Raw genomic sequence first — 11652 nt, forward strand, 5'->3', positions numbered from 1 at the left:
ATTGTCTACTAAAACACAATCAGTCACTAAACTGTGTCCAAGGAGTTCTGATGGTTCCGTCCAGGATTTGGTCTCCAGCATCAAATGGATAGAAAATGATGTTTTAGGATCTCCACATGATCTAGTGCTATTATTAAATCTTCAGTTCAGTGTTTTTTTCATATAGTTTATGATAGTTAACTCAACCCCAGGGGCATATTATGAATACTGCTTTTCCACAGCCGGCTTCACTCACTTGACAAGGTATTTTGCATGGCTTGGAATTACTCAAGGCTGGAGTTATTTGGAGAGTGTATGATGGTTCTAATATTAATATATGGAGAGAAAACTGGCTACCAAGATCGTCTGGCCTTAAAATTACTGCAAGGAAGAATAGGATCAGGATCAAACGGTTGTTTGACTTGATTTTGAGTGGACCTAGGAGATGGGATGAAAATTTGATTAGGCATCTGTTTTATCCATATGATGTGGAGGAGATACTGAGGTTGCGTATTCATTCTTCAGGGGAGGATGATTTTGTTGCATGGCATTTTGAAAATTGGGGATCTTCTCAGTTAAAAGGGAAAAAAAGAGAACATGGGGCAATCTAGTGCTGATGCATTAGGGGAGAGGAAAATTTGGGATGTTATTTGGAAGGCCAATGTTCCTCGGAAGATTCATTTTTTTGCGTGGCGAGTTGCTTCTAATAGCCTGGCTGTTCAGGTCAATAGAGTGGTGCATCACCAAGCCAGTGATAGTAGGTGCTCTATTTGTGGAATGGAGGAGGAGAGTACCTTTCATGCGCTTGTCTTGTGTACGAAGGCGGTTGTATTGTGCATGGCCTTAAGGGACATCTGGGTATTACCTGCACCGCAGGAGGTACTGATATATACGGGGAAGGATTGGTTTCTTGTTCTCCTAAATCAAGTGAGCCCTACAATGCGCGACCAGATTATATTCATTTTCTAGAGAGCTTGGCATTTGAAAAACGATTTTATATTTGGTAAAGGGAAAGAATCAATTATAGCATTTGTTAGTTTTGTGGAAAATTACTAGAAATCCTTTGTTGCATGTCATGCTTTGAATCCGATGGACCCCAAATAAAGGAAAAGGTTCGATGGGTGGGTCTGGATGGGCTCCTAGTACTTTAGAAGCTAAGGTGGCTTGGGTGCCACCGTCAGCAGGGTATATCAAGATTAATGTCGACGTAAGCTTTGTGGAAAGCATCAATGCGCATCAAGTGTAGGTGTGGTGGCGAGGAACGCAGATGGGAAAGTCATTGTCTCTCCTTGGGATATCCTTGGGTCATGTCAGAGCGTGGAGGAAGTGGAGCTAAGGGCATGCATTGCTGGTCTCTATATCGGTATATCTTTGTACAATCCTATAATTTTAGAGACTGACTGTGCGTTTGTCGTTGCAAATTTTGCAAAGGAACCGTCGGAAAGATCAGCTTTCCTTGATTTGAAGAAGGAAGCCATAAGTATATCTAAGCTAATAAATAATTTTCAAAATTTGAAAATTAGGTGTTCGATTAATGTAGTGGCCCATTTAATTGCAAAGTTTAGCTTTGATAATAGATCGGATGGTCTACCTGATAATGATGTACCGCCCTATGTGATGAATTCTGTAATGAACGATTGTAATTTCTCGTTTGATTAATTAATATAATGGTGTCCAGAAAAATATATTCGTTTTATCTCTAGGTCTTAGAAGATGTCTCTTATGCTTTATCGAAAAGCAAACACTCTCATCAAGCACATGTATAAGGACACACTCAATGAGTTGATGATGGTCGAGGTATGTTGCCTTATTTGATTGTTTATTCGAGATATAATAGGATAGCTACACATTGATGAGAAAGAATGTGAGATCTCCCAAGCGAGGTTAAATGGTTTGGCAACTTAATACATTGAAAACAAATTGTTGAACCGGATTGATATCAAAGGAAAATTCATCCTACCACCTAGGGGTAATTACCCCACATGTCTCATATACTATCATGTGATAGTATATATTCTAGTTTATCATTTTAAGTATGTTCATATAATATATATATAATACTCTAAAGTGACTTACATGAAAAAAATTGTAAGTTGGCCCATGATTTTTATTATATTTGTGAAATATGTACAAATTTGTACGTAAAAAAAACTGAAAATACGATATATGCTACCAAAAAAGTAGTATATATACTGCCTAAACATTTTTATATACTACATACTACACGTACATACTCTCCGATTTGATATATATATATTATATGATTTTGGATGCATTTTACATTCACACATATGAAACACTATTTTTTATGTTTATATTAAAGGGCCCCAGGCACTAGTTTCGTCCCGGGCCCCGAAATCTTAGGACCAGGCCCGCACGGCGCCTTTTCCTGTGCTAAGGAAAAAGAACATTGAATTTGTTTCCCACGCGTATCTTTTTGTTGTTGTTGAGAACTTTATGACTTGATTTGTCAGAAGATAGAGGATTGCAAGATCGTCTACAAGCATATAGATGAAATAAAGTCAGGGATGGATTCATCCAGAAAGACGACGATCTAGAGGTAAACGCGCATCTTTGTTTCGTTTTCATCCTTGGAGAGGGAAGAAGCGTGATGAAATCACCAGAGGCCCTGTGAACAATGCACAAGTGTCTGGTGGACAGGATGTTTTGTCCTCCGTATTCCGGTCCGCACGCACACATGCCCGACGGTACGGTGAAGAGCGTTCACACCCACGCCGGGTGACGAGCCACGAGTGGGCTGGAGCGAGCGACCACGGTCGATCGACTCGTCGATGGCCCACTTGGCAGGCACATCGAGACCTACGGGCCTTCTATAAAAGGCTCACCCTCCCGACCGGGTTGCCTGCTTGCCATCGAACGTCTAATCGCCTCACCCACACAGAAAAGGCAAAAGGAAACAAAAACCTCCTAGAACTTCCGGGGAGTTGCCCCAGAGATTTCCGGCGGAACCTCGCTTCAGGATGGCACCCACGGCGACGGCGACGGCGGCGGAGCAGAGCCAGCAGCACACCAAGAAGGCGGTCGGTCTGGCGGCGCTCGACGCCTCCGGCCACCTCTCCCCGCTCGCCATCACCCGAAGGTAACGCGACCCGCTCTCCATCTCCCCGTACGCAGACTTCCGGTGCAGCCGCCCGCTAGCACGCGCGTCTAGCTAGGGTCATGGCCGTCGCTATGTTCGCGCGGGACGATGGGCCCGTGCCCCGCCGCCGTACGTCGTGCGAATCTGCGTGGCCGGCCGTTCGGACGGCTTTGATCCGGACACGGCGGTCGTGGCGGGCTGTGCGCCGTCCGATCCGCTTGGCGTTCGCTTGTTTTTTCCCCATGACACCCCTTTGTTGTAGAGTACGTACGTGAGATGCATGGTTCCGTGGAATAATCTATTCGCCTTAAATTGTCGTGTCGTGTAGCTGACGATGGTTAAGTTTCATTGGATCTTGATCTCGCAAAGTTAATTACGAGATTTCTTCTTAGAGCAGCCCTCCAATATTCTGAAGGTGACCTCCCTACGATTTTTAGCGATTTCGTCTTGAATAACCCTCCAATATTCTGAAGGTGACCTCCCTACAATTTTTAGCGATTTCGTCTTGAATAACCCTCCAATATTCTGAAGGTGGCCTCCCTATGATTTTTAACCGAATTTGTGCGGCCAACAGTGGCGTTGCTTTCACAGCTGCTTTATCTCGCATACTTTTGTTCCGATGCAGACTCTCGGAATAGTCTCTTTGGCATGTCAATTTTGTTTCTCTAGATTTATGACGGTGGCCATTAGGGATTGCTTCTTTCTGTGAATGTTTGTGAAATTTGGCCTTTGCAAAGGGGTACCTGAAAGATCAGGTGCATGCTCCCACCAAGCATATCCGTGCAAATAGAGTCTATGAATTATTGTGTGTCCAGTACAAAGAATTGTCATGTTTCCAGTACAACCATGGCATTGCCACCACTCGCCAGTCATTTTCCTTTTGGAATCTTGACGCGACGCCACTCTTGGTTGTAAAAGGCACATACATGTGTCACTCTCAGTTATTTGTCACTGTTAGCGAGCACAGGAGTACTTGTGTGTGTGTGTCTTCCCTTCTGTATGTATGTGTGGTATGAAACTATGAATCGAGTTGCTCATGTGGGCAAGCCTCAACGGTAGATTCGCCACTGGTATGAATCGAGTTGCTCATGTGGGCAAGCCTCAACGGCACCACCTGTTTCAGTGACTGCATTGATATGTAGGAATTGACATGCTCTGGCCGGCAAGGTGGTTGTGGCGATTTTTATCATTTGTCTTTTTATTTAGTTTGATTCGATGCAAATGGTACGACCACAAGTTTGTCACAATAATTCATTTGATATTTTTATTTTTATTTTTTTATAATTACATATCTTATAAACTAGTGGTGTCAACATCTGGGCAAACCGTGACCATTATGGAGCTGAAGTAGCAGTTGGAAATCTACTATTCGTGCAATTAGTGGATGGCGATAGCAGTTTTATGTCGTTATCATAGGCACGCCAGTGTGCTGCGAGCTGTATAAGTTTGTTGATGGATGGTTTTAGGATTTGCAGCCCAAGAATTTGCCCTGCGAGTTATTTTCTAAAACCTTTGTTTTCCTGAAGAATTATTGACTGAATCATGTGATTTGCTCTAACGAGTAAAATCATTTTTCTGAAAGGTAAAATTCAGCAGTTCGTTCAGGAAAAAAAAGATCGTTTGGACTGACACTCTGACAGGCTAGACTAATTGCTCGAGTGGCCACTGAATTGAGTTGATAGACAAACCCACGATTTACTACTGAGATTATTAGCCTGATTTACACGCTCGCATGTAAGGCGTTTCTTTTCATGACGTTCATGTTTCTCGTAATTCCGCCTTCAGGAGCACCGGAGACGACGATGTCGTGATAAAGATTCTGTATTGCGGGATCTGCCACTCTGACCTGCACAGCATCAAGAACGACTGGAAGAACGCCAAGTACCCCATGATCCCTGGGCACGAGATCGCCGGCGAGGTCACCGAGGCCGGCAAGAATGTGACCAAGTTCAAGGCCGGCGACCGCGTCGGCGTCGGGTGCATGGTGAACTCATGCCAGTCCTGCGAGAGCTGCGACAAGGGCTTCGAGAACCACTGCCCGGGCATGATCTTCACCTACAACTCGGTCGACCGTGACGGCACCCTCACCTACGGCGGCTACTCCAGTATGGTGGTGGTGCACGAGCGCTTCGTGGTCCGGTTCCCTGACGCCATGCCGCTGGACAAGGGCGCGCCCCTGCTGTGCGCCGGCATCACCGTGTACAGCCCCATGAAGTATCACGGGCTGAACGTTCCCGGGATGCACCTCGGGGTGCTGGGACTGGGCGGGCTGGGCCACGTCGCCGTCAAGTTCGGCAAGGCCTTCGGGATGAAGGTGACGGTGATCAGCTCGTCGCCGGGGAAGAAGCAGGAGGCCCTCGAAAGGCTAGGCGCTGACGCGTTTGTTGTCAGCAAGGACGCCGACGAGATGAAGGTATGCCGACGTGTCCGATCATCAAACAAGACATAGATGGTTGTTTTTCCGGTGGAGAAGAAAACAGGAGCCCATGTCTGCTTGTATTACTGCTTAATTTTGTGTTGCATTTGCAGGCTGCGATGAGCACCATGGATGGCATCATAAACACGGTGTCTGCAAACATCCCGATGGCCCCTCTCTTCGGCCTACTGAAGCCCAACGGCAAGATGATCATGGTCGGCCTCCCAGAGAAGCCTATCGAGGTCCCTCCATTTGCTCTGGTTGCCAGTAAGTTCACCTCTCCGATCTCGCTCGCAACTGGAAGAAATCATGCGATCGCAGGCATTTTGCGCGTAACTGATACCCATATTGTGCGCGTGGCTGAATGTACAGGGAACAAGACCCTGGCCGGGAGCTGCATCGGCGGCATGAGGGACACCCAGGAGATGCTAGACCTCGCGGCCAAGCACGGCGTGACGGCAGACATCGAGGTGATCGGCGCGGAGTACGTGAACACGGCCATGGAGCGCCTTGCCAAGGCCGACGTCAGGTATCGATTCGTCATCGACATCGCCAACACCCTCGACAAGGCGGCCGCCGCCCCCGCTACAACCGAGTGACCGCCGACGTTACTCTCAGCACTGCTCACGGTCTACGTTGGTCTCTGGTTCTCTGCGATTATCACATACTTTATCTGTAGTAGTAACAATGAACAGTCTAAAATTATTGTAAGTGATGTATGCATGCATGGTGCTATGTTGTTCGTGAGAAAACTGAGTTGGGTGATGGATGACAAGGTTGGCTTCTTGCCGTGATAATGGACTGCCTGCTTAGCTTCGTGCGCCGAGGAGGCTATCTGTACCTCGTGGCCACAATAATTACTCCATCCATTCCACGTCAAAATATAGGAATTTTGTTCCATTAACAGAAGAGTTTTACCAGAACTAAGGCGCTGATAACAAGCTCCTAAAACAAAGATGAGCTATCAAACAGACAATCTATGTACCAACTATCAAGTGATGAAGGGTGCGCGCCCATAACTGAAATCTAACAAGCGTGTCCCGAGCACTCTGCAACTGATTTCTGCTCCTGACTGACGATTAGCACGACGCGACGGTGATTCTAGGCGCGCAGTGAGATCACTAGAGCAAGGAAACGAGAAGCCAGAACCCGGAGAAAGAAGACACGGCCTGCAGCAACCACGTGATGAACGCCAGGGCGACCGAAAGCTCGAACTGGGTGCAGGGCAGCCGCCAGTACTCCGCGCAGAACTTCACATCCTTCCTGAAGAAGATCGTCACGCTGGCCGCGGCGCAGGATGCCCAGAACATGAGAATCGCCAGGACCTGCAACGCATTCGCGGTCGACGTGATCGTCGGGTTAGATCTCTCCTAGCCCAAGATCCCAACAACTGCTCGACTCAAAAAACCGATTTCACCCAAAGTGAAGGGCTTACCCAGTCGCCGATATTAAAGATCAGTATAAGTTCCGGGGCGGTGTGAAGATCCTTCTTGTTCCTCAAAGCAAAGATGTCCCGGCAAGCAAAGCCCATACTCCACAGAAACTGCAGGGTCAACGCTGTATCCAGGTAGCTGAAAAAGGGGAGACCGTGATACACTCGTTAGATGATGTCAGGCAGCTGAATTCTGAAGAGTGGTCAAGGAATTTAAGACTTTATGTGCAGTTCATAGCGTCGATGATATCAAGTTGCTGCTACTTGTTACTCGAGTGATGCCCATGAATTTGCAAGAAAACACACAAAAGGGAGGACACTCGAGAAAGGATTAGAAGAAAGGAGAGTGAAATTTTAGTAGCAGGGGGAGGGAGTACAAGTAGGCGCTGTAGTTGAGGGAGCCGAAGGCGGAGGACATGGCGGCGGCGGACGCGGCGGCGAAGACGCACTGCGACACACGCAGCGCCATGCCGCTCCATGTCCCTGGGCCCCCACGACGCGCTTCATCGCCCTGCCTGCCTTCGCTCGCTGCGGAGAGATGGCTAGCCGGGCAAGGTCTGTGCCACTCGCTGTGTGCAACTGGCTTGTGCGGGGTGAGATGGGAAAAGGTGATCGCCAAGAGCGGAGCAGGAAGAGCTGAAACTGAACGAATATGTATAGGGACGTCTGGTGTGGGGTGGGGTGGGGTGTGCCTCTGCCTGGTTGTTTTCGAGATGCAGTTAAACGCAAATGAGGCAGTACCTCGACTAGCACTTGGAAACTTCGCGGTGCGTTCCTTGGCCAAATAATCCAAGTGTGCATTTCTTTCTGTTCACGCGGTTTGTCACCTTTGCTCTTCGTCCTAGCCTGCTTCCTTTGTGTTCTTTTGTTGGTCCTCCTACCCACAACGGTGCTAGCTTGATACGTCCTACTCCAAATATCAAACTAGCTACTTGATGCCGACTCTACCTTGGTTTAGTATGTGCAAATAAATGAACCAGAAAAATGCCATCATCTTTTCCTTGTACGAGTAAGAGCAACTCCAATGGGGCGACCCATTTCGTCCGCTTGTGTTCGTTTGGGTCGGCGCGGACAAAAGTGACGGCCGAACGTGCCGACCCAAATCCAAATCACGTCCGTTTCGCGTTCGCGCCGACGCATTTGCGCCCCAAATGCATCGGCGCAGACGCGGAATGGACGCCACGCGCGCCTTCTAGGTGTGCGCCACGTCCTCACCTGGCGGCCGTCCAACTACCCGCTATCCACGCGGTCAGCTTAATTTATGACCACGGGCCCACGTGTCAGTGAGGGCGGTCATCCCTTTTTAAGCCCGACCGTGCGGCGGGGCCATCCTCATCCAAACTCGCCGTCCACATCTAGCAAGCTCTGCTCCCTCGTCGCCGGCAAACCCTAGCCACCACCACCACGGCGAGATGGGGCTCTTCTCTGGTGCCAGCAGCAGCAAGGCTAAGGGCAAGGCCCCCGCCATCCCTTTCCCCTCGCAGTTCCTCCCGCCTCCGCCGGCACCTCGCCGGCAAAGGCAGCGCGTGAACGTGCCAGTGCATCAGGCGGAGTGGCACTGGCAGCACCGCGTGCCTCTCCCGTATCCCGACGCCACCCTGCCGCACGACTGGCATCTGGATCCGGATAGGATCCCAGTGCAAGCGGCGCCGCGGTCGGCTAGGGCACACGCAGAGGAGGTGCGGCGCCGGCGGGCGCTGCTGACACCAGAGCAACGCCGCAACCCCGCCTACGCAACTGACTCGCCCAACTGGGCGAGGTGGTTCGCCTTCGAGCACGAGGAGGCGAGGCGACGAGGCGTGCGCGAGGTCGACCGCCGCGTGCCGCCGCCGCCGCTCGTCGTCCGCGAGGAGGACCAGGCGGCGGAGGACGCCTACCAGGCGGCCCTAGCGGCCGTCTATCGGGAGAGCGAGGAGGACGAGCGGCGCAGGGCGGAGGGGGTGGAGGAAGAGGAGGCTTGGTACGAGGCGGCAATGGCGCAAGCCATTGCCCCCTCCGCGGCGGGCGACTGCGTGCTGCCGCCGGTGGCCCCGTTGTCCCCTCCCCGACGCCGCGTCAAAGGCGAGCTGGAGCCCGAGTCGGAGCCGTCCCCCATCGAGCACTACTCCTGGACGGGAGTAGTGCGCGAGTGGGTCTCCGCACCACCGGTTTGGATGGGGGCGACGCCGGTGCAGGAGGCGGCATACCTCGAGCACTGGCGCCAGATCTGGCTGGCCGAGGAGCGTCGCGACGGCGAGTACCTCGAGATGCTCGAGCGCGACGCCGAGGACGAGCAGCGCGACGCCGAGGAGGAGGCGCGCCAGGCGGCGGCACAGCCCGTGGCGGCACTTCCAGTGCCCGACATGAACGCGCTCTGGAACACGGCGTTCCCCTGGGCCGGTCAGGCGCCGACGCCCATCGACCTCACGTACCCCGAGGACGACGACGCCGCCGCCTAGGGCAGCGCGCCACCTCGTAGTTTAGGTAGTTTTTATTTTTCTTAAATGCAAATGTGGACGCGTGGACTCTCGCCGGCCTTCGTGGCCGGCTTTAATGTTTAATTAATGTTTTTTTAAATATGCGTGCGTTTTTTTTTCTAGCACCGTCAAAATGGGTCGGGCCAGCGTTGGGCGTACGCGCCGACCCAAACGTGGAAGCGGACGTCCGTGTCCGTCTGGCCGACCCAAACGTGGAAGCGGACGTCCGTGTCCGTCTGGCCGACCCAAACAAACAAAAAGCGGACAAAATCGCTGTCTGTCTGGGTCGGCCCGTTGGAGTTGCTCTAAGAGGTCTCATTGCCAAGAAATCATGTGTTCTGCCGGGTTTGGGCTTTTGGCTAGGAGAACCCACCTAACTTTACCCTTTAATCTTGCACCAGATGCGGAACTGCCTTAAATGATTCCAAAAAAAGGATGATAATGGGAACGTGATAACACCATGGAATACATGAACCATGAGCGGTGGCTGACGTTCGCTGCGGTGAGACCCGAGCAAACGCCCTCGGAGCCACATGACCCACATCCAAAAAAGGGTGGTTATTAACGTGAATTGCACCAAAAAATAAATAAAGAATTGCCATGCTTTTCTGAAAACTGCCACCACCCAAAACACTAAAATGCCACCCCACGTGTTCGCAAATGCCATGTGTGCCAGTGGCAACGAACGTTCGCTGGCGATTTAACGTCCTACATGAAAGACAATGAAACACTATCCAAGAAATAAGAAAGTATCCAATAGAAACTATACTCAGTGAAAATTTGGAAACTCGTTCATTTACCATTGGATTTGAAGTGTGCGGACTGGACCATCTTTTGTTTGTACCATCAATTCTTGCAATAAAAAGCGGAAAAACTAACGCCCACACGTGTGGGCGTTTGCACATCGCCCACACATCTCCATCACCACTCATTTTGTCACGTATGAACAGATGACATCAGCAGAAATCTTTTTGGTTTTCGGCTTAAAAATGTTTTATCTCCTAATTAAAAAAAAACAAATTATAAATCCGTTTTCACCATTAAATCCGTCTAGACGAGATCTTCAAAACTAGACCCCATGTTGATATGTTTCGACGAATTATTATTTTTTTGCCCAAAAGTTGCCATGATGTCTACACTGTAGTTGCCATAGTGCTTAAACTAAAGTTGCCATGTGGCAATTTTAGTTTGTAGATCATGGCAATTTTAGTTTTTCGATGATGGCAATCCAATACTTTGACCATGAAAATATTTTTTTTATGAACCATGACAATTTTAAGTGCATGTATCATGACAATTTTAATTTATGATGCATGGCAAGTCCAGTTTCTTAATTCCCCGTTTTATAATATGTCAAAATTACTTTTAAATGTAGAAGAAAATAGCTGAAAGATATCATGGCAACTTCAGTGTAAACATCATGGCAATTCATGTGCAATAGACATGGCAACTTTTAACCCAAAAGAAATTCGTCGAAATATATTGATATGAGATCTAGTTTCAAAGATCTCGTCACGAGGGATTTAATGATGAAAATGGATCTTCAATCGGATTTTTCATTTAAGAGCTAAAACATTTTAAAACAGAAAATCCAAGAAGATTTCCACATGCATGCATGCGGTGACATGGCATAGTCTGTGTGCTATAGGGCGTGTGGGCGGATTTGGCTCCCACCACACGTGTGGGCGTTATCGTTATCCATAAAAAGGCATCTAGCTTTATGGTAATATCTTTTCAGAACCCCTCCCCCTAGTTTTTTTCAATCAATAAGACGCAGACGAAAAATATGTATGCCATGTAACTTAAATACAAAGAAGAAAAAAGAGAAGCAGTAAAAGCAACGAAGAAAAGTGAAAGAAGATCCAAATGAAACCAAAGCAAAAACAACCTTAGAACGAAAAGAACAAACAACACGATTTTTTTTGGATTTTCTTAAAGAGGCGATAATAATACAAAAGCAGAAGCAAAGGGAAAACTTTTTGAGATTTTCAAAGCTTAACAAATAGGCAACTGCACAAACATCTAGAGAAGAAACAAAAAGAACAAAGAGAATTTTGTTGTTGTTTTCTAAAAAGTCAAATGAAAAACCAAAGAAGAACAAAGCAAAATGATAAAATATTTGTTTGCATCTTCATTTCTCGAAACTAAAAAGGGTAAAAAGAATAACAAGAACTAATAAAAAGCAAATGGAAAAGCCAAAAAGATCAAAATAAGCAAGCAATAAGAATGCGAAAATACTTTTGACATTCTTGAGTTTTAGCGAAACAAA

The 11652-nt window shown here is 48.4% G+C and overlaps 2 protein-coding genes across 3 annotated transcripts; one reads left to right on the forward strand and one right to left on the reverse strand.

The window, feature by feature from the left end:
- The first annotated feature begins 2843 nt into the window (after positions 1–2843).
- Positions 2844–6292, forward strand: LOC109762237 (probable cinnamyl alcohol dehydrogenase 5). 2 transcript variants are annotated; one of them, XM_020321057.4, is made up of 4 exons: positions 2844–3079; positions 4865–5492; positions 5609–5762; positions 5868–6292. In XM_020321057.4, the coding sequence occupies exons 1-4, from the start codon at positions 2961–2963 to the stop codon at positions 6092–6094; spliced, it is 1128 nt and encodes a 375-aa protein (XP_020176646.1). In that variant the 5' UTR covers positions 2844–2960; the 3' UTR covers positions 6095–6292. The 2 variants fall into 2 exon arrangements, with proteins under 2 accessions (XP_020176646.1, XP_073360122.1); XM_073504021.1 differs by having other exon boundaries at positions 2845–3079; positions 5609–6292.
- Positions 6293–6364: 72 nt separating this feature from the next.
- Positions 6365–7573, reverse strand: LOC109762236 (CASP-like protein 5B3). The gene is made up of 3 exons (XM_045231464.2): positions 7305–7573; positions 6931–7066; positions 6365–6820 (listed from the first exon to the last, which is right to left on the reverse strand). The coding sequence occupies exons 1-3, from the start codon at positions 7394–7396 to the stop codon at positions 6617–6619; spliced, it is 432 nt and encodes a 143-aa protein (XP_045087399.2). The 5' UTR covers positions 7397–7573; the 3' UTR covers positions 6365–6616.
- Between the last annotated feature and the right edge of the window lie 4079 nt (positions 7574–11652).

The sequence above is a fragment of the Aegilops tauschii genome, chromosome 7 (genome assembly GCF_002575655.3).
Source record: "Aegilops tauschii subsp. strangulata cultivar AL8/78 chromosome 7, Aet v6.0, whole genome shotgun sequence".
NCBI classification, from domain to species: domain Eukaryota; kingdom Viridiplantae; phylum Streptophyta; class Magnoliopsida; order Poales; family Poaceae; genus Aegilops; species Aegilops tauschii.